This window comes from Thunnus maccoyii, chromosome 4 (assembly GCF_910596095.1).
Source record: "Thunnus maccoyii chromosome 4, fThuMac1.1, whole genome shotgun sequence".
Lineage (NCBI taxonomy): Eukaryota > Metazoa > Chordata > Actinopteri > Scombriformes > Scombridae > Thunnus > Thunnus maccoyii.
In genome coordinates this window covers 32,927,343-32,950,334 of record NC_056536.1, presented here as the reverse complement: position 1 = coordinate 32,950,334, position 22,992 = coordinate 32,927,343, and the positions used below count along the sequence as shown (strand labels likewise).

The following is a 22,992-nucleotide window of genomic DNA, read 5'->3' as shown; positions in this document are numbered from 1 at the left end:
TACGTTTCTACTGTATCAGCTGTTACCTGTTTGAGTTTTCCGATGGTGTCGTCGTGTTCGTCCCTCTGTTTCTCCACCTCCACCATCTGCTGCTTCAGTCCCTCCATCTCTGACTGCTTCTCCTGCAGGACGGAGACACAAAGAGAAGACACACAGATGAGGATTTTTATCTTCTGTAGAGAAACGACAGGAGTGAGACCAGACGTTCGACCCGCTCGCACATCTGTCGGAGAAACACTTCTGTTCACCTGGTGGAAAAAAAAAAAAGTTTTTAAGAAATGTAAAAACCTTCAGTGATGCCCTCTCGCTCTTAATCCATCTGACTCAGGGATTAATTTGGCAAACCTGCATTTAATTTCCCCTCTAATCTTCTGCTGTTAATTAATTTGACTAAAATCTACATTAAGACACTCGCAGGCTGCAGTCGCCCACATGACTGAGAAAAAAACCAAAAAACATGTAATTCTGGAGTAAAACAACTGAATCTGTTAATTCCCTGTAATGTCACACACTCTCTAACCTCCACACACACACACACACAGCTAATCAGGCGGGAATTAGCTTCTGTGTTTATTACAATAGAGAAAAACAATGAGAAACAGATAAAGAAGCATAGAAGCAGCGAGTAGATGTGTTGAAACCAACTGAGACAAACAGACATACAGTGAAGACACAGACTGCTGTTCACAGATGAGAAATGGTGAATAAACTAAACACATTTTGCTTTTTTATTTGCTGAAAATGAGTTTCAAGGTTCCCACATGACGCTCAGGTTCAGATTCGCAGACAGATTCATTCTTAAATACATAATATATTTATATTCTGGGGCTCTACTGGAATATCTTTACATGATTTCCAGTTAAAAACTCCTTATTTATCTTCTACTGGTCCTTTATGCAGCCCCTCAGTTCAGCCTCTGTCTGAAACAGGCCGTTTTAGCTTCTGTCTCTTTAAGGCCCCGCCTCCTGATGAGCCCACTCTGTTCTGATTGGTCAGCTTTCAGGAAGCTTCCTCCGGCTCCGGAGGCTACGTAAACAAACTATAGTAGCAGGATTTCACCTCTTCTTCTCCTTCTTTACTCCAAATATCAACTTCTCAAATCCATCCATTCAAATCTGAAATATGAGAGTGAACAACGTGAACAACACAGACTTTAGAACAGACGCATGTTTACGGACATGTGGCGAGATGACGTCATCTTGTCAGGAAAGTAAAAAACAAACAAACAAATATAAAACTCTGTCACATACAACACGTCCAGAGCAGGTTGAAGCCCTGACCTTTGACTTACAGGCAGCATTTTTACATACGTTCACCTCAGGTTTTGAAGCTTTGATCTTGTTTAACATCCATAACAGGATATAAATGATAGAAAATCACTAAAAGCTGAATATGTCACCTGTTAGTGGAACATACAAGTGATTTAAGAGAACTAGTGAAATTCACCAATTTTCTCAGAATTTTTCTGAGGTACAAAAATAATCCTGAGTGGTTCAGACGAGTCCAACGAGTCATAAACAGTCTGAATTTGATCAGAGGAGGAAAAACACTGTTTGACTTTACAGTTAACTCTTTCATGCATAGCGGTCACTACAGCGGACAGCTATTCAAAAGCTGTTTTCTTACACATGCATGGGGTTTAATGGGTTTTAATGGTGTAGTTTCACATCAGCCAACACAGTGGACTCTAGTGTGTCGTCCCATATGCTGCCATCCATTGGCCAGCCTTTGTAAGTGCAACACAAATTTCTCAAAACCAAGATGGCCGCCTGCCGGCCGGAAATGCTCCACGGCTCAGGAATATCTTGCCGATCCTTCTATAGTAATAGACCCTTGCAGGTAAATAACATGTTGTAACATCAAGTAACAATTAAGAAGTAATACGATTGTTAAAATTTCCAAATATTAATTTTATGATGGGAGAAAATGACAATTAATCATCTGTCCACTAAGTTGGACAAACTCAAATAGTTCAAATATTTTTTTCATGCCTAAAGAGGAATAAAATCCTGACTGAGGTTATCATAACTCATGAATGAAAGGGTTAAAATACATTTATAGTTTAAATATGATGCTGAACTAAAACAAAGTGAAAGCATATTTAATATTCTGTCTCCATATAATCATCATCATCATCATCATCATCATCATCATCATCATCTCTGTCAGGAAATAAATCTTCATGAGATGATTAATCAGGTGAGAAGAAGAAAAATATATTTATGCTATAAAATAATTGTTGATTTTTCAGACTTTTCTCTCACTTTTGTTTTAATGTGAATCATTTGACATCTTTCACCTCTTCAGCCTTCAAAACAATGATTTAAATTTAAAAGAGCAGAAAAAAAGACACTTTGGTTGAACTGGTAGCAGCTAACGGTGACAGTTTAAAATCTCAGGAATCACTGACAAAAACGAGCAGAAAGAACAAACTCTGCTTTCCTGATGAGTTTTAATACAGTTTTCTGTTTGAAGTTGGATTTAAAAGCCGCTGGTCGACGTGTTCAGACGGGAAACGACACGAGACGACTGAAACTCAAACCCACGACAAGCTGCGTACCTGCCCAGCATCCGACTTGCCCGCTAATTAGACCTCTTCCATCATTAATTAACTTTTCCTATTAAGTTTCCCTGTTCTGCTCTTTGTACCAGACTGTTATCCTGCAGATAACACACACACACACACACACACACACACACACACACACACACACACACACACACACACACACACGCAGTAATCAGTGAAGTCTGTCCGTCTCCGAGGAAACTGTTTCTCCCGGAAGGATTTTAGAGAACCATGAAGTCAGCTTCAGGAAAAATCACAAAATAAGATGAAATGAATCTCTTATCTGAAAACATCAGCGCTCTGATCACAATTAACCCAAACTGTGTTTTACAATCCTTTCTTTAAGACTTCATGTGTCCTTTATGTGCACAGTAATTATTCAAATATCTGCAAAACTTTGTCTGAGCCCAGAAAATCTGTTTTTAATGTGTCATCATCTCACTGCAGAGACATCAGCTCTCATCCTGACAACTGTTAGTGCATCTGTGCTGCTTATGGACTCAATATGAACTAAATATGAAGAGTAACATCGTGTCTACACAGACAGCGCAGCGTGAGCAGCAGCAGCAGCGACCGCTCCGTCTGTGTTTCTACACAGGAGGTGTTCAGGTGCAGCGTTGAGCGTAGGTCACCTGTGTTTTGGAAGCATTGAGAGTCTAAATACACACTGACTGTAGTTATGTGTGTAAAACAGAGTTGAAGTTTAATACTGTGTCTGTACAGGAAGAGTCTCAGCCACGTGTTGCTGCTCACACTACAGTCTCTGTGTTGACAGGGTGTAAAGTTTCTCAGGTCATCAGGGATCCTTCACACTCACACTGTGAGTTTTTACCCTCCAGGAGCTGCTAGAGACGACGAAGAGTCATCAAAATATGATGCAAGTATTTCTGGCCAAATGCAATTAGGATGCTGAATATATAATCTACCCTGAGATTCATGAAAACTACTTTAAATGATGATGTTTGTTGTCGTTGTGTCCTGTTTTGTGTTGTTTTTTGGTGCTACATGGTGAAACTAAAGACATTCTTCCACTGTTTGGACAATAAAGTTTCTTCCTTCTTCAGAGACGCTGACGACGAACCAAAATGTCTCCAGTTTGAGTCTGGCGGTGAACTTTAGTTGCTTCTCTTCCTCCTTCATTCATCATTTCATCTCTCTACTGTCTCTGATATAAACGTCTCCACTGGAATGACTTTAATCATCTACAAGTCCAGTATTCAGTTTACAGCTGCAGTGATTAGTTGATTAATTGATTAGTTAATAACACTATTTTAATAATCAAATAATAGTTTTGTCTTTTTTTAAGCAAAGATGTAAAATATTAGCTGGTTTCAGCTTCTCAGATTTGAGTATTTGATGCTTTTCTTCATCATTCAGCTGAATATCTTTGAGTTTTGAACTGTTGGTCGAGCAAAACAAAACATCTGAAGACCAGATTATAACAACATTTTATAGACAAAATGATTAATTGAGAAAATAATCAGCAGATTCATTGATAATGAAAATAATCGTTAGCTGCAGCCTTTTGTTTGTGTTACAGTTCAGTGTTGAAGCAGGAGGATCAGACAGGAATCAACAAGGAAAGAATGAAAAGAGCTGCGATGATTAATCGATTAATCGACACCAGACAATTGATCTACAACTATTGTGATACCAGATTAATATGATAATTTGATGTTTTTCTTCATCATAAATGAATAAAGTGAATATGGGGTTTTCTATGAGACATCACAGTGATGGAAACAGAGTGAACCGAGCTGCAACAACCTGCGGACAGATTGTGAGAGCTGAGAGTCTTTCTAACAGACTGTCAGCCTCCTCCACTCTGATCTGCTCTTAACACGATTTAACCTATCTGTGTTACCATGGAGACAACTACGCTTTAATTAGAAACACACATTCAATTAGAGCTGAACCTCATTCAACACACACACACACACACACACCTACACAGACTGTATGTATAAACAAACACCTACACATATATTTATATTTACAAAGATGCTGAAACATCTTGTTCTGTGTGTTTTTACCTCCAGATGAAGTGTGTGTTCCTTCTGTAGTCGCTCCATCGCTTCCTGATGTTCCAGAGAATTCTTCTCAATGTTCTCCTGTTCACACACACACACACACACACACACACACACACACACACACACACACACAATAAATAAATAAATCTGGTGACAAAATGTACACAACATAAATTTTAGAAGCAACAATCTTCACATCGACTCAAAAACTGTAGAAAATGTGACTTTAAAGCCCAACAAGTAATAAATATACACATGCTGTTGTGTGTAGGTTTGTATTTTGTGTTCTGTGTGTTTTTTTGTTTGTTTGTTTTTGTTTTTTTGGCTTTGTACTGTTTGTTGTTGTGCTGTTGTAGTGCAGTGCATCATTTATGCTCCATACTGCACACTGTCCCATTCAATAAATCCAATCAATTATATGATAAATGACATGATGACAACTGGAAGGATTCCATCTGTTGCTGAAGACCATGAAATGCAGTCAAAAGCTCCAGAAAAAGCAAGTAAGTGGAGCTTGAGTTAAGATTATTTTGTCAAACTTACTGCTCTCGATGTTAAAATGAGCTGTTAAAGGCCTGAACTTTTCATTCATTCATTACAGTCAGCTAGCGGTTCATACGAGGATAAAATGACTAATTTGTGTTGGTTCTGTGGTGTCGGAATTTCAAATCTGACGCTCGCAGCGTGCCGTAGGAGCATCAGTTGATACATGTCAGTTATCCTCCCAGTGCGTTTGGGCCTTCACACTAAACAGACAGGAGGCTCCAGGTTCAGTGTTTGATCTTTAGATTGAGGTCATCTGATGAATTGCAAAGTGTCAAAATGTTGTTTTAAAATTTGAATCCTCAACACACATTATTGTTGTGTGAACACGTGGACCCTGGAGTATACTAAACTACACTAAACTACACTGAACTACACTAAACTAAACTAAACTACACTAAACTACACTAAACTACACTAAACTACACTAAACTAAACTAAACTACACTAAACTACAATACACTACACTGAACTACACTAAACTACACTAAACTACAATACACTACACTGAACTACACTAAACTACACTAAACTACAATACACTACACTGAACTACACTAAACTACACTAAACTACACTAAACTACACTAAACTACAATACACTACACTGAACTACACTAAACTACACTAAACTACAATACACTACACTGAACTACACTAAACTACACTAAACTACACTAAACTACACTAAACTACAATACACTACACTGAACTACACTAAACTACAATACACTACACTGAACTACACTAAACTACACTAAACTACACTAAACTACACTAAACTACAATACACTACACTGAACTACACTAAACTACACTAAACTACACTGAACTACACTAAACTACAATACACTACACTGAACTACAATACACTACACTGAACTACACTAAACTACACTAAACTACACTAAACTACACTAAACTACAATACACTACACTAAACTACACTAAACTACACTGAACTACACTGAACTACACTGAACTACACTAAACTACACTAAACTACAATACACTACACTAAACTACACTAAACTACACTAAACTACACTAAACTACAATACACTACACTAAACTACACTAAACTACACTGAACTACACTGAACTACACTAAACTACACTAAACTACACTAAACTACACTGAACTACACTAAACTACACTAAACTACAATACACTACACTGAACTACACTAAACTACACTAAACTACAATACACTACACTAAACTACACTAAACTACACTACACTAAACTACACTACACTACACTACACTAAACTACACTAAACTAAACTACACTGAACTACACTAAACTACACTACACTGAACTACACTAAACTACACTAAACTACACTAAACTACACTGAACTACACTAAACTACACTACACTGAACTACACTAAACTACACTAAACTACACTACACTAAACTACACTAAACTACACTACACTGAACTACACTAAACTACACTAAACTACACTACACTAAACTACACTAAACTACACTACACTACACTAAACTACACTAAACTACACTACACTAAACTACACTACACTGAACTACACTAAACTAAACTAAACTACACTAAACTACACTGAACTACACTAAACTACACTAAACTACACTAAACTACACTGAACTACACTAAACTACACTACACTAAACTACACTACACTGAACTACACTAAACTACACTGAACTACACTAAACTACACTAAACTACACTACACTACACTGAACTACACTACACTACACTACACTAAACTACACTACACTAAACTACACTAAACTACACTACACTACACTGAACTACACTGAACTACACTAAACTAAACTAAACTACACTGAACTACACTAAACTACACTAAACTACACTAAACTACACTGAACTACACTAAACTACACTACACTGAACTACACTAAACTACACTAAACTACACTAAACTACACTACACTACACTACACTAAACTACACTAAACTAAACTACACTGAACTACACTAAACTACACTACACTGAACTACACTAAACTACACTAAACTACACTAAACTACACTGAACTACACTAAACTACACTACACTGAACTACACTAAACTACACTAAACTACACTAAACTACACTAAACTACACTACACTGAACTACACTAAACTACACTAAACTACACTAAACTACACTACACTGAACTACACTGAACTACACTAAACTAAACTAAACTACACTGAACTACACTAAACTACACTACACTGAACTACACTAAACTACACTAAACTACACTGAACTACACTAAACTACACTAAACTACACTGAACTACACTGAACTACACTGAACTACACTAAACTACACTAAACTACAATACACTACACTGAACTAAACTAAACTACACTAAACTACACTAAACTACACTGAACTACACTAAACTACACTACACTGAACTACACTAAACTACACTAAACTACACTACACTAAACTACACTAAACTACACTACACTACACTGAACTACACTAAACTACACTACACTACACTACACTACACTGAACTACACTAAACTACACTACACTACACTACACTACACTAAACTACACAACATCACTGCAGCTGAACCACCTAGAGGTCAAAGATAACAAGATGTGTTCAAGTGTTCAGTTGCTCTTTGAGTTTCTGCAGCAGAAAACTAACAGTTTATAAATCCACAGGACATTAACCAACCTGGTTAACGGTCAGATTAAGAAATTAACGGTCAGATTAATAAATTAACTGTCAGATTAATAAGTTAACGATCGGACTAAACGGCAGACTGACCTCTGCCTCCTTCAGTCGTCTCTCAAACCATCCTTTGGTTCCCTCCATGGACTGAACCTGAGCCTGCAGCTCCTCCACCCGCTGCTGCAGCCCCTCCAGCTCTTTGGTACGAGCCTGAAACACACACACACACACACACACACAAACGCACACGCACAGACACACGCACACACACACACACACGCACATGCACACACACATACACACATACACACACACACACACACACACACACTCAGATGGAGTATTTCATATCATAATATCTATAATCTCTCTCTTCCTCGCTACTGAAGCTGTCACCTCCTCCTCTCCTCACTAATCGTTCTCCTCCTCTTTACCTTTTCATCTCTAAGCTGCTGTCGGATCTCCTCCTCAGAACGATTCTTGTCTTCATGGAGTCCTCTGAGCTCCTTCTCATAACGAGCCCTGACTCCCAGAACCTGAGAGGAGGAAGAGAGGAGAAGAGAGGAGAGGAGAGGAGGAGAAGAGAGGAGAGGAGGAGAGAAGAGGAAGAGAGGAGAGGAGGAGGAGAGGAGGAGAAGAGAGGAGAGGAGGAGAGAAGAGGAAGAGAGGAGAGGAGGAGGAGAGGAGGAGAAGAGAGGAGAGGAGGAGAAGAGAGGAGAGGAGGAGAGAAGAGGAAGAGAGGAGGAGAGGAGGAGAGGAGAGGAGGAGGAGAGAAGAGGAAGAGAGGAAGAGAGAAAGAGAGGAGGAGAGGAAGAGGAGAGGAAGAGAGGAGGAGAGAGGAGGAGAGGAAAAGGAGAGGAGGAGAGGAAGAGGAGAGGAGGAAAACAAACTAGTTAAATCGTTCAGGCTTCACTCACAAAAATTTTAGGACTTTTGTTTTTTTTTATACAATTAAAAACCAGAAAAAAGAAAAAATGAAATAAATAAAAACAGGAAGAGAAACAGTTCAGTGATAATTAATGAAGAACAGAAAAGAATCAAAATAACAAAACATAAATTCAAAATAAAATAGTCAAAAAGAGAGAAAGAGGTACAGAAAATGAAACGATGAGAGAAGAAAACAAACATGATGTCGGGTTTGTTTGTGTTTCACCTCCTTCTCGTGCTGCAGTTTCAGGTCTGACAGCGCCTCCTTGTGGTCAGATTTCTCCTGGTTCAGCTGGATGGCCATATCATCCAACATGGCCTTCCTCTTCTCCGCTGTCTGCACGCACACACGCACACACACACACGCACACACACACGCACAGACACACACGCACACACACGTCTGTTATGTCTGTATGCATCATTAGTGTGAGTTTAATATGTTTTATTGATTATTTGTGTGTTTGTACCTTCTTGGCCTCATCCAGCTCTCTCAGCAGTTTCTCCTTCTCTTGTCCTTCTTCTGTTAACTGCTCCAACAACTTCCTGTTCGCAAAACTGGACTCCTGAAGAAGAGAAGAAGAAGAAGAAGGAAGCAGGATATTAAAAAAAAAAGAGACTCATGAAACATTCACACACACACACATCTGATCATCAACTTCTATCTACAAACAAATGTTCCAAACATTTATCTGTTAGATCAGATCAGACTGAACTTTAATGTCATTGCACAAAATACAAGTATTACAGTAAGTAGTGATGCTTGTGTGTAAATGTTTGGTAAACATATTGTGTTGCAGTAAAAGTTGAGCAGTTTAAACTTTTTCTCCTGCGTGTTTTTTTTTCTGGACGATTCTCATTCAAATCAATAAGAGAGCTGCGTTTTTTCACAGAGAGCTAAAGCTGATCTGAACACGGCTTAAGAAAAACATTTTCTAATAAACACACACACACACACACACACACACACACACACACACACACACACACACACACACACACACACAGGTTTCAGATTTAAAGCTCTGCTGCACGAACTCGTCTATCTGCCAGTGTCAAGGTGCTTTGAAGGAGGTTTTTAATGCTTCACATTGCTGCTGTTTCTCAGTCAAATTCTGGTATTTTTATGGTTGTAATTTTATTTTCTATCAGTATTGACTTGATTTCAACAAACAAAAAAACCCCCTAAGCCACAGTGAGGGGCTGTTAGCGAGATATCTTTCCATCTTAGCTAGTAGTACCTCCAGTGTTTTAATATTTCATGACTCTGTTTCTGGTTTATTTCCCATTAATTCTGATATTTACTCTCCACACGTGAACGGTTTCAAGGATTACTGCCTTTATGTAGAATAATTTAGGCATTTCCTTATGCTAACAGCTGATTGTCATTGAATTTAGGAATAATCCTGATAGTGTTGTGTTTGATGCATCTTAGTTTTATCTTTACTCTTTTACAATCAAACCGAAGGTGAAACATTAATGAACGGACAGAACAAACCTGCAGCTGGGAGTCCAGGTCGTCTCTCTGGGCCAGCAGACTCTCCTGTTCGGTTCGTCTCTGCTGGAGCTCCATCGTCAGCGCCTCCTGCTGCTCACGCAACAGATTCATCTCCTGCGTCTTCACCGTCTGGATCTGCACACACGTTTTTAATACACCTGAGTACTCTGTCACGTCTTTAAGACCAAACCAAAACAAGATACTACGGATCTACGGGTCAGCAGGAAGGAGATGATTAAAGATGGAGATGCAGACAGTAAACACCAGTGGAAGACATCAGACACCAGAAAACTACAGAGCAGATGAGTAAACACCAGTAAAATGACACAAGGCAACAATCAACAGCAGCAGGACACAGTAGAATACAGTAGAGGATGCAGAGGGCAGTAGATGACCACAGAACATGATGCTAGACTGACAACAGATGACAAATGATGACTTCATTTAATATAATCTGATAATCTATTTCTGTTGTCCTCTAATATTTTCTACTGGACAGTAGATGACAGAGTTCTGTATCTATTGGAGCATAGAGAGAACATACAGAAGGTTCTAGTTCAGGTTCTCCATGAGTTCTTTATATGTGAGGTTTGCTGTTAATGAAATGGTCACTGTGTTGGGTTCTACAGGGTTCTGATGCAGGGTTCTCTCAGTGAATTTATCACTACTCATTTATAAGTTCAAACAATACAGTGATTTGGGTTCTGGAAACATTTCAGACATTATTAATGCTCTTCCTCTAGTACTCAAAGTTAGGGTTCTAGGTGAGTTCTCATGTCATTTTTAAGGTGCCTTGCTTTGTAATAATTAAGAGCAGTAATTAAAGGTTCTAGGGACCTATATTGGTTTCTGTTGTTTAGGTTATGGATAGAGTATTAGGAAATTCACCTTTTCTAACAAGGTTTATAGGTTCTAGAGCCGTCGTCCGGTCCACAGAGCAAAGTTCTAAAGTTTTGCAAAATGTTGTCCTCAGAACATTGTTCTAGGTTGAAGGTTCTATAAATTATTCTTTTCATATATGACCTGCTCTAGTTAGGACAGGTCTACAGAATTTGTCAGATCTCAGGTTTGCTAATTGCTAATAAACTGGTCACTGTGTGGGTTCTTCAGGGTTCTGATGCAGGGTTCTCTCAGTAAATTATTAATTATTCTACAGATTAATACAGATTACTCAGTTATGAATCATGACTGGAAATGTAGATTATGGTTCTTGATCAGTTCTATGTGCTTGTTATTTTTTTGAGTGCTTAGCTTTGCATTAATCCAGAACAGTATTAAGGGTTCTAGACAAGGGTCTGGGGGCCTAAATTAGTTTCAGGGTATTCATACATAGTTAAGGGTCTAGAAAGGGGTTCTAGGTTCTAAGACTGATATACAATTACCTGTTCAAGAGCACACAGATTAGTCCTCAGAGCAGTGTTCTCCTGTAAAATGGGTTAAAGTTCCACACTGAGAAAGGAGATGATTTATAGTTCTATATATTCCCATTTAGAACCAGTGTGTTCCAGTTACAGCAGGTGCACAAGGGGTTCTAGATACTTTTTCTGGATGAAGAAATTATTAGAGCTAGATTAACCTAACAACAGCTCGAAGGTTAGGGTTCTAGCACATTATACTTTCTGTAAGAACTTGTTTATTTCTCCAAATATCACTACAGTGTTGAGGTTATAAATAACCCAGTATTAGGGTTCTATGTAATGTTCTCCAGGCTGATATCTGACAGCTGGGGTCATGACAGAATTGAATTTAACTTCCTAGATAATGTTCTGCAGGTTTATTACCTGTTCTAGAGCAGCTATCTTAGCACTCAGAACACTTGTTCTTGGGTCATGATCCAACGTAACATCGTACTGTATTTATATACTAGTTTATTTCTCAGAATATCTTTTTAGTGTTGGAGGTCCAAATGACATAGTGTTAAGGTTCTCTAAGGAATGTTCTCCAGATATATGACCTCATTTATAGCAGTCAGGAGAGTCCACAGAACATTGTTTTGCAGTTAGTCTTCTTGATAATGTTTTCCAAGTGTTACAAGTTCTACAACAGCTTAATGATTATGTAATTTTAGGGTTCTCTGCAGGTGTACTTCCTCTTTTACTGTAGCTAAATGAATCCACAGAACGCTATTTCTGGGTTAACCTTCTAGATAACGTTCTCCAGGTGTATTACATATTCAGGAGCAGCTAGTTTAGTGCTCAGAGCGCTGTTCTACAGCCAGGGTTCTACATCGCATTTAAACATGTGATGTACTATAACTGTTATGTAGCAACTAGTTTATTTGGATGTAGAGTGTTTATGACAGCAGAGTGTTATTCTAGGTTCTATGTAATGCTTTTCAGGTATATCAATGGTTTCATGGCAGCTGTGTTATTCCACAGAACACTGTGTTGAAGTTGGACTCATAAGTAAAGTTCTCAGGGTTTATTACATATTCAGGAGCAGCTAGTTTATTGCTCAGAGCGCCGTTTTAGGGCCAGGGTTCTAAACAGCATTTTATATTTGTTTTGTAAAGAAGTGGCCATATTTTGAACCAAGATTAAGAAAATGGATCTCTGTTTATAATAAAACTAATAAAGCACAACTGTTGTTATTCTGCGTACTTATTGTTCTCATGTCTTCTTGTTGTGGCACGGCTGACAAGTGTGCTACGACTCTTAAACTGGAAGCTATTTGTTTTTCTTCTTTTTGAGAATTAAGTTTTTAAGCTGCTGACTGAGGTTTTAAATAGTAAATGGAGTCTGTTTTTTGTTTGTTTTCTTATGTATGCAGCTAGCAGTATTTGTTTTTTAGTGTTTTTTGTTGTTTTTTTGTGAAGATGTGTGTTCTGTTATTTTGTTATTTAATTTTAGTTATATGCTATGTATTGTTATTTTATATGCATTCTTATGTCTCATCTTTGTGCCCACATGTTCAATAAATAAATAGCATTTTATACATGTGATGTATTATACCTGCTCTGCAGCAGTTCATTTCTCAGAACATGGTTGTTGAGTGTTTTTGATGAGGTAGTGTCAGGGTTGTAGAGTCATATAACCAGTATTATGGTACTCAGGTTAATCTATAGGACACTGTGTTGAAGTTGGGCTCCTAGGTAACGTTCTCCAGGTGCGTTACCTGTTCTAGAGCAGCTAGGTTAGTCCTCAGAGCATCGTTCTCCTGCAGGATGTTGTCCACCTGCTCCTGACTGACTGCGCTCTGACTGGCTACCTGCAGTACCGGCGCACCACAGGTAGGAGGCAGCGGAGAGACGGGAGACGGACAGAAACGAAAAGAACAGAAAGATGCAAAGAAACCAACCGAGAAAGAGAAGAAAGAAAACCAAAACAGCAAAAAGGACAGAAACAAACAGAGGCAAAGGAACGCGAACAGAAAAGGTAAAAAAAGACAAGAGAGGGATAAAGAACAGAGAAGGATTCAGGTCAGAAACACACACAGAGCAGCAGGCAGAGAAACACCAGGCTACACCAACACCAACGTCATAACGGAAAACATATTTGTATCTTTTCAATCCTACGAAATGCTCGAGTAAGAAAAATCTATCTGTTCTTGATGAAGATTAATTAATATTTCACTTTGACAGGGAAGAAACAAACGTCCAGTAACGACACAACAAAGCAGCAGTTCACATCACTCTGTGTGTGTGTGTGTGTGTGTGTGTGTGTGTGTGTGTGTGTGTGTGTGTGTGTGTGTGTGTGTGTGTTACCTGGGCTTTCAGAGTGTTCAGAGCCAGTTCATGTTCTTTCTCTTTGCTCTGCAGTTGCTCTCTCTGCTCTGCTGTCATCTAAATAAAAAAACAAAAGGTTAGTCAGTGTGGAATTTAATTAACTTAAAGCCTTCAGCTGCAGTGGAAGCTGCCAGAGACTGACGTTCATTACAGAGAGAAAAACAAAACAAGAAGAGAAAGATGGAGAGAAAGCTTTACCACTTCTGATGGAGGCACAGGAGGAAACATGTTGTTGTTACTTAAATCAAAAGTGGCCTTTTCAGCCTGAACACGCAAAGGTTTAATAGTATAAATATGACAGAATAGTTTCTGTAGTGTTCATCAAATTAAAGACTTTTTTAAGGGGACATATATTATTATTTATTATTTATATGACAATAGGTTCATTTAAACCTGCATTAACTGGTGTTTTGTCCACTAGTTTTCATCAGACACAAACTGACACAATAACACTGACTCATCATCAGCTTTTAAGTTGATATGTTGAACTTGTTAGCAAACAGTTACGGAGCAACATTATCATTCATTTGGAGTCGTGTTTCTGTCCATCTGGTGAATGTGAGTCCAATATTCACTCTCTTTTAGCTTCTGTTTTTGTTCTCTACCAACTCCTGAGGGAAATATCTGGCTCTTTAGCTGCTAAATGCTCCACTATGTTCACCAGCTAGTCTACAGCTAACTGTGTCTGTTTGGTGCTGAGCAGGTAGTGTACAGCGGCTTTTTACAGCTTTTTTCTCTGAAAACGACGCTATGAGACGCTGAGAGTGAACCAGAACAGTAAAGTTGCAGCCGGACAGATAAATAATGAGCTGAAACTCATTGTAAAGCTGCAGAGTCACTGATAATTCTCTGTAGGTTCATAACTACGAGCCACAACCAACACACTACACACTGACACATCAGACTGTTGTAGAGTAAAAATATAATTGAACCCTTTCATGCATAGTGGTCACTACAGTGCACAGTATATATGCATGGGGTTTTGATGGTATAGTTGCACATCAGCCAACACAGTGGACTCTAGTGTGTCGTCCCAGACGCTGCCATCCATTGGTCAGCCTTTGTAAGTGCAATACAAATTACTCAAAACCAAGATGGCCGCCTGCCGGCCAGAAATATTCAGCAGCTCAGGAACATCTTGCCGATCCTTCTATAGTAATAGACCCTTGCAGGTAAATAAAATGTTGTAACATCAAGTAACAACTAAGGAGTAATACAGTCGTTAAAATTTCCAAGTATTGATTTTATGTTGGGAGAAAATGACAATTAATCATCTGTCCACTAAGTTGGACAAACTCCTAGAAAAATGTGTGTTTAAAAAAATGAAGTTCAAATATTTTCATGCCTGAAGAGAAATAAAAACACTGACTGATGTTATCATAACTCATGCATGAAAGGGTTAATGCAAAAAAACTTACAACTAATTTTACCGTCTACAGCAGGAAAGAGACGATATTCAACATCTCTGAACGGGAAATTTAAGACTTTTTAATACCTTCTAATGTCTTTTTTGAGGGAACTGAACTCAGTGCTTGTTAAGACGTTTATAATCTGCAGATACTGATGTGTTACTGTGAGTATATCAGTATGTGGTGTAAACTGACAGGCTGTGTGTCACTGAGGTCTGACCTGATTGGCTGCCATCACGTCTGACTGCAGCTTCTGGATGCGGATGTTCATGGCCTTCAGCTCCTCTTCCTTCCTCTGGTTGATCTCATCGATCTTCGTCCTGCAGAGAAAAACAAAGAAAAACACACAACGTGTCATCATCTGCTGTATAATCACAGCGTGTCAGTGTAGAGGTGATAATAATAGTGATATTACGGTTCTGACCTGCTGTCGTTGTACAGAGCCTCCTTTTCTCCCTGCAGACGCTGAAAACTACAAAATCACACAAACATAAACTTCATCATCCATCAGTCTGTGTTTTTATAAACGTTCTTGTCTGTTCTGTCTTAAACTCAGCTGATCGAACATAAACATCCAGTCGGACTGACGCAGCTCTTCTCAGTATCCCTTTAACTGGTTCGTCCTCTGGAGTAGACGGAGTGAAGCTCAGCTGGCAGACGAACCATCAGAGGTCGTGTTCATCCTCAGGCTAAAACTGTCTCCTAACTGCTGGAGTTAAGAGCAGCTTAAATAAATAATGTTCGTCCTAACTTTAGGAATCATTCACAAAAGCAGAAAGCAGCTCCTCAGTCTGAGAGAAGCGACAGGAAGTCAGAGGTTTGGACGAACACAACTATAACAAACTTCTAAATGCATATTTAGATGGAGGTCGAGTTAATAAAGATCCAGTCAGCTCAACAACTAATCAAAACAACCCAATAACACCAGAGATAATGTACACACTGCAGTTTGACTGATGAAATAATCACCAACCACAATAAATACATCAATAAAACTGATTTCATGGACATCGCTGCACTGGATTACTCCATACAGGAGATGAATGACCTCATCAAACGATGAAGAGTTGTTAATAACATGCAGATGGTTTTTGATATGATCTACTGGACACTTTGAGTTATGTTTGAAATCTCTGATGCAGCATAAAATATATATAAATGAATGAGATCTAACTAGTAAATTAATTAAATTTAACATTAAATGTATAATCAAATTTGTAACGTGATAAGTTTTTTTATTTGATGTACAGCATCAGTCAAAGTCTGGATGCTGGTTGAGAGAAATCCAACAGAAAGACAAACAGTTGCTACTTTGAAGAATCTAAAACATATTTTGGTTTGTTTAACACTTTTTTGTTTACTACATGATTCAATATGTGTTATTTTCAGGCGGCAACCTCCGGGGCTGTAAAATAAAGCCAAAAACTGCAGTTCCTTGAACGACCACTTGAGGCTCCAAAAGCGAGTCAATCCCCATAGACCCCCATGTTAAAATGCCCAACTTTACAGCAGAAATAAACATGTTTACAGCCTGGTACAAACAACGGTTTTGGTCTCTGTAGCTAATTTCTTAAGTTTTATTAAGCCGTAAAGTTCTGCATAATGAAGGACATGGCTGCTTTGAGTGACAGGTCTGCCAGCCGCTAGGTGGCTTGTTTCGCCTCTTTGCCCATTTTTGATTGGCTGGGAGTTAGGCAGCGTCACGCACTGCCAAGATGGCGACGGCCGGAGCGGCTCGCTTTGAGCTTCAAAACCGCTCTTCAGAAACCAACGGGTGACGTCACGGTAACTATGTCCATGTTTTTATACATTTTATACATATCTATGGTTATTTTACAGTTCTGATGTCTTCAGTATTGTTCTTTAATGTAGAAACTAGTAAAAATAAAGAAAAACTTTTGACCCGGACTGTACGAATTCTAATTTAATTTGACATGACTTTCAATTTGAATGTAATTAATTTACTTTGTTCATGCGCTCCTGTATATAAATATTAATATTTTATCTCATGTTTACTGACACAGAAAGGTCACTTTCAACCAATCACTGTGGACATGGTGATGTCACATGATGTCATCCATAGCAACAGGTTAAACCGCCTCTCGTCTCCCAGGAGATCCTCAGTAAGCTTTGAGGTGGTAACAGGATCCTTTATGAGGATGATCCTGATATAATCAGTCAGAATATTCACCTGTGATTTCAACCTTTTGTGACACTATCGGAGTAAAATTTAAATTTTCAGTGTGATGATGAGAAAACAAAGTCACAGTTGTGTTTGACTTGAGGGTGAAGATGATGATGATGATGATGATGATGCATCTCACCTCTCTTGCTTCTTCTTTAACTTGTCAGACAGCTGCAAGACAAAACAAACATCTATTAAACATCTATGAGACTTTAAACTGTGATGCCATCATTTCAATCTTTATTAAGATAAAACTATTCTGGTGGTTCAATCAATCAATCAATCAATCAATCAATCAATCAATAACTGATGTCGGGCTGCTCGATTGATAATATTTACCTTTGTTATTTCTTCCTGCAGTTTGGTGATTTCAGCCTGTTTGGACGCCTGCAGGCAGACAGGAAACACTCAGCGAACATTCAGCTGCGTCATGATTAACCAACAGTCTGAAAACTGATTATAAACGATGCTGATCTCATCTAACAGCTGTGAGACACATCTGCATCCTTTCAATGTTTAGACAGTAACATCTGTACATTTATACACACAACTGTTTCATGTATGAGACACTAAACTGGTCACTGTTTCATTCCCAGCAGACAGTTTCACTGGTTTATTTATGTTAACTATCACACTCAGTCTGACACTCATGACTATCATTTCTAAAAGACATTAAGAGAATATATTTTAAATTTAAATTTGCATTTCAATGTTTACACTCAGATCTGTTGCTTCTTTTCCTGTGATGTTGTTTTTGCTGTATTTATATTATTTTATTATTTTGTTCTTTTTTTATCTCTTTCTTTCTTTATTTCTATCTATTTGTTATTAACAACAATAATATTGTTATGATTTGTGTGTTTTGTTAATTTTATTGTTTTGTGTTGTTTGTTTAATGATTTTTATCCTTATTTTCATTATTATGAATCATTTATTTGTTTGTTTATCTCCTGATGCTGCATATTAAACATTCACATTATTAAAAATAGACGTTTTAGCTGAAGGAAAAAAATAATCACTTTGAAATCTTCATATCTGTGTTTGGTTTGTTAAACCTGTCGTGTGTGTGTGTGTGTGTGTGTGTGTGTGTGTGTGTGTGTGTGTGTGTGTCACATGACTAAGAAACAACAATAACTACTCATCATATTTACAGTCAAACATTTTCTAAAACACTAAATAAACAGTGAGTGCATCTAAATGTTATTCTGGTTACATGCTGACATACAATAATATGAAACCATCATGTTTATCTTGTGTCTGGTTCAGACAGTAAAACAGACGCAGCTCCTCAGTGACTATTTGAAACACTAAATGGCCAAAAGTATGTGGACAGCTGAACATTCCCTCCATATGTGCTGGTGTAACTGGTTATACTGGAACGTTACGCAGGGCTGAATGATTGTTTTTCATGATTTGAAAGAGTAAAATGTTCAAATCTTGTATAATGAAGTGTTTTAACAAGACGTGAGAGACGAGAGATTTGATTTATTTCACAGCTGTGAGTCAATAAATAAACATGCAGTCAGCTGAGTCTGATGAAGACGCATCACTCTGTCAAACCTTTTCATGTTCTTTTGTTTTGAGTCAGATTTAGTTTGTTGTGTTTTATCAGCAGTCGTGAGTCAGACGTGACGTCATTTAGTTTTTATTTTATCATAAAACACATAACCAGCAGTTTATGATTATGACCATAAACGGCCGATCATATAGCTGTTATCACTCAATATCACATGACTTTTGAATGTTTTGATTGTATTTGAGTATCACTGAGTAAAGTTAAACACATCACTGATCAAATATCTCATAAATGTTGCTGAATCGGTCAAGTTCACTTAAAAGTTGACTTTTCTCCAAACAGCTGCATTATTTTATCTGATTTATGTAGAAACAAGATAAATTTGTCACTATGTTTGATAGAAACATATCTGTGTAAAACTATGCAGAAATCAGAATCACTATATTGATCAGAAGCATTTGATCAGGTCAGAGACAAAAAAACAATGTCTGACATTCAAATAAGTTTGAAAATGAGGCTCAAGAACTAGAAAAGTGAATCATATGAACAATTTATACAATGTTTTCAAAAAGCAGGAAAAGTTAAATGTAATTAAGACTCTTAAAAAGGAAATCATGTCATAAACAGATAGTTGGAAACTCTAATATCAATGAAATAAGGTTTATTTTTAAAACACATTAAGATATCTGGATTCTATCTGGAGATCCTGAAGTCTGTCAACAGGCTGAACGTTTACCTCACATTTATTTATTTTTTCTAGGGATGCACGATATTATCAGCACGTCATCGGTATCGGCCGATAAAAGCTCTGAAATGAAATATCGGCATCAGCGAATTCAGCTGATTTTGAGAGGCTGATTTGTCGCCTTCTCCTCCGCCGCCTGACTGCGCTGGACTGTTGCTGCTTCTTCTAGCTGGGAGGCTAGCTGGCTGTGCTTCCCTCCGGCCATGCTGCAGCTAACGCTCCATTAGCCTCTCAGCTAACGTTAGCGTATTAGGTGCATTACCGCCACCTTCTGCTGCGGAGTGTGGACCAGAGATTAAATCCTGCACATTAATCCTGTCTGTCTAATAAACTCAGTGAAAACTCTACTGCTGCTCCCACTTGACAGGTTCATTAAAGTTTTAATGTTGAACTCCTGAACTTCAGTCTTCCTCAGTTCTTCCTTCATATATTGTCTTTCTTGATCATACTTAATATAATCTATGCTTATACGCGTCTCATCGGCCAGCTGGAGAAAAATATGTGCATATATCTGCATCGGCCACAATGAGTTGGAAATATCGGCAAAAAATCCAATATCATACATCCCTAATTTTTTCAATATTCAGGCATTTTTATTTTAAGGTTCTGGCTTTTCCACTCAGATATTATAATGCACAGATTAATGCTGGATGGAAACATGAGTGGTGTGTGTGTGTGTGTGTCTCTCAGGTGTGTGTGTGTGCGTGTGTGTGTGTGTGTCTCAAGTGTGTGTGTGTGTGTGTGTCTCAGGTGTGCGTGTGTGTGTGTGTGTGTGTGTGCGTGTGTCTCAGGTGTGTGTGTGTGTGTGTGTGTGTGTCTCAGGTGTGCGTGTGTGTGTGTGTGTGTCTCAGGTGTGCGTGCGTGTGTGTGTGTGTGTGTGTGTCTCAGGTGTGCGTGTGTGTGTGTGTGTGTCTCAGGTGTGCGTGCGTGTGTGTGTGTGTCTCAGGTGTGCGTGCGTGTGTGTGTGTGTGTGTGTGTCTCAGGTGTGCGTGTGTGCGTGTGTGTGTGTGTGTGTGTCTCAGGTGTGCGTGTGTGTGTGTGTGTGTGTGTGTGTGCGCGTGTGTCTCAAGTGTGTGTGTGTGTGTGTGTGTGTGTCTCAGGTGTGCGTGTGTGTGTGTGTGTGTGTGTGTGTGTCTCAAGTGTGTGTGTGTGTGTGTGTGTGTGTGTGTGTCTCAGGTGTGTGTGTGTGTGTGTGTGTGTGTGTGTGTCTCAGGTGTGTGCGTGTGTACCTCCAGGTTGTGGATCTGCTCCTTCAGCAGCCTCTTCTCCTCCTGCTCGGTGTTCAGTGCCATCTCCAGCTCTGGTCCAAAGCAGTGAGTTATTGGACAGAGAGCAGCCGACCAGCCTAGCGCTGCCTGCTTAGCTACAATCTTCTCTACGCTCTTCTCTGACAGGCCTAAAGGGGGCGCCGCACACAGCAGGGGCAGTCTGTTAGGCCAGACACACACTACAGGAGCTCCGCATGCTACATGACGTCTGAAAGCTTTGAGCGGATCTGAACCTGACGTTTCTCTGGCTGAGCTGCAAAGTCAAACACGGCGGTCCAACTTCAGGATTTCCTGGTTTTTGGGGGGAAGCAGCTTGTTTCTAAACAAACTTTCCTCCTTCAGGTCAGTTTGTTTATTTATCTGAGATGTGATCATCTAAACTTGAGGGCAACAAGACGTCTTGAGAAGTTTTAACATTAAAGCAGGAAAATAAGTTTTGCTTCCATGTTGGTCGACGCAGGATTTACTACTCTGGATGCACTTTAATTATTACTCATAACTGATGCTTTAACTATTACAACCAGCCATATTCATCATTCATAATGTTTAATATCTTCTTATTACCTGGTGGACTGAGGCTGCAACAATCAATTATGATCATTTTCAATTAATCTGACAATGTTTGTTTTGTCAGATCAACATTTTAAAACCCAAACATTCAATTTACAATCACAGAAAACAGAGAAAAGCAGAAAATCTTCATATCTGAGGAGCTGGAACCTGTGAATGTTTAATAGATTATCAAATAGTTGCCGATCGATTAATCAGCTAATCGTTGCAGCTCTATGGACTTTTGTAAAAACCTGAAATGCTAATGCTGTTAGCAGTTCGCTACGTTTCAGAGACTCAAACTGTGTTTTTGTATCTGCTAATATGCTAACAAGCTAATATCATTGTTGTCTGGTCTTGATATGACGTCACTTTGTTATTTGTACAATTCTGGAGATTCAGAAACACCAGTAATTAATCTTTCATTCATCTTTAGCCGTTGTCAACAGTGACTGATTGTGGACACGAAGGTCAAAGTTCAACGTATCTGAACTTTCGCTACACAGAAGCTGTTTCTCTGCTTAAAGCCTGAAACAAACATCTTCAGTCTGTGAGGGAAAGTTCCCGCCAGCGTGTCAACACACAACCTTCACATGTTGGTTTGAGCTCCAGGCAACAGATTCAACGCATCACTACGTTAGCGTGTGATGTCACTGTTAGCTTGTTTCAAACTAGCGACTCATTAAAACTTCATCGATGTCTCAGCTGGTAAAGACTTCAGTCATGTGTAAATGTGTTTCTAGAGAAACATCTTCAACTAACGATTACTTTCATGTTTGATTGATCTACAGATGATTTACTGGATCAATCAATCATTTGTAGGTTCTTAAGTTCTCAGACCTCCTGGTGACTTTTCACAGCGTCGTGTTCTGTCTGAACAACAGAACTAAACCCGAAATAATCAGTAGAAGAGAATGAAAAACAGAAAATATTCACATTTGGGAAGCTGGAACTAGTGGCACAGCTTAAATGTTGATTCGATTATTAAAATTGTTGCTGGCTGATGATTTGTTAATCGACTAATAGTTGCAGCACAAACTATATAAACAGGAAATAATAATAATAATAATAATAATAATAATAATAATAATAATAATAATAATGATCTGCAGTTTTAGGTACCAACAGATATATTCAAACATATCTGACAATCCTTCATAGACGTATGTTTCACTTTGTTTTATTTATATCTGCACACATGTAGAAATGTGTTTCACAATTATTAGTGTCATAAAGTTTAGACTGAGCTGCAACAACCAGCTGATTCACTGATTAGTCGACTGAAAGTGAGACGACAATTATTATATTGTTTATTATTTTATTATAG

The 22,992-nt window shown here is 38.5% G+C and overlaps 1 protein-coding gene across 3 annotated transcripts in view; it reads right to left on the bottom strand.

Moving 5' to 3' along the window:
* gripap1 (GRIP1 associated protein 1) overlaps window positions 1-22,992 on the bottom strand; it is a 59,412-nt gene that overhangs the window by 22,391 nt on the left and 14,029 nt on the right. Inside the window, exons 9-22 of one of the 3 annotated variants that reach the window (XM_042408243.1) lie at window positions 21,078-21,244; window positions 17,927-17,974; window positions 17,727-17,758; window positions 15,827-15,874; window positions 15,623-15,722; window positions 13,973-14,050; window positions 13,384-13,476; window positions 10,270-10,404; window positions 9,242-9,337; window positions 8,998-9,108; window positions 8,279-8,380; window positions 7,941-8,054; window positions 4,603-4,680; window positions 27-122 (exon numbers count right to left, since the gene is read on the bottom strand). In XM_042408243.1, the coding sequence (XP_042264177.1) occupies window positions 27-122; window positions 4,603-4,680; window positions 7,941-8,054; window positions 8,279-8,380; window positions 8,998-9,108; window positions 9,242-9,337; window positions 10,270-10,404; window positions 13,384-13,476; window positions 13,973-14,050; window positions 15,623-15,722; window positions 15,827-15,874; window positions 17,727-17,758; window positions 17,927-17,974; window positions 21,078-21,244 (1,298 nt within the window). The remainder of the gene's footprint in view (window positions 1-26; window positions 123-4,602; window positions 4,681-7,940; window positions 8,055-8,278; window positions 8,381-8,997; window positions 9,109-9,241; window positions 9,338-10,269; window positions 10,405-13,383; window positions 13,477-13,972; window positions 14,051-15,622; window positions 15,723-15,826; window positions 15,875-17,726; window positions 17,759-17,926; window positions 17,975-21,077; window positions 21,245-22,992) is intronic. The other 2 variants (XM_042408245.1, XM_042408244.1) reach the window with 2 other exon arrangements.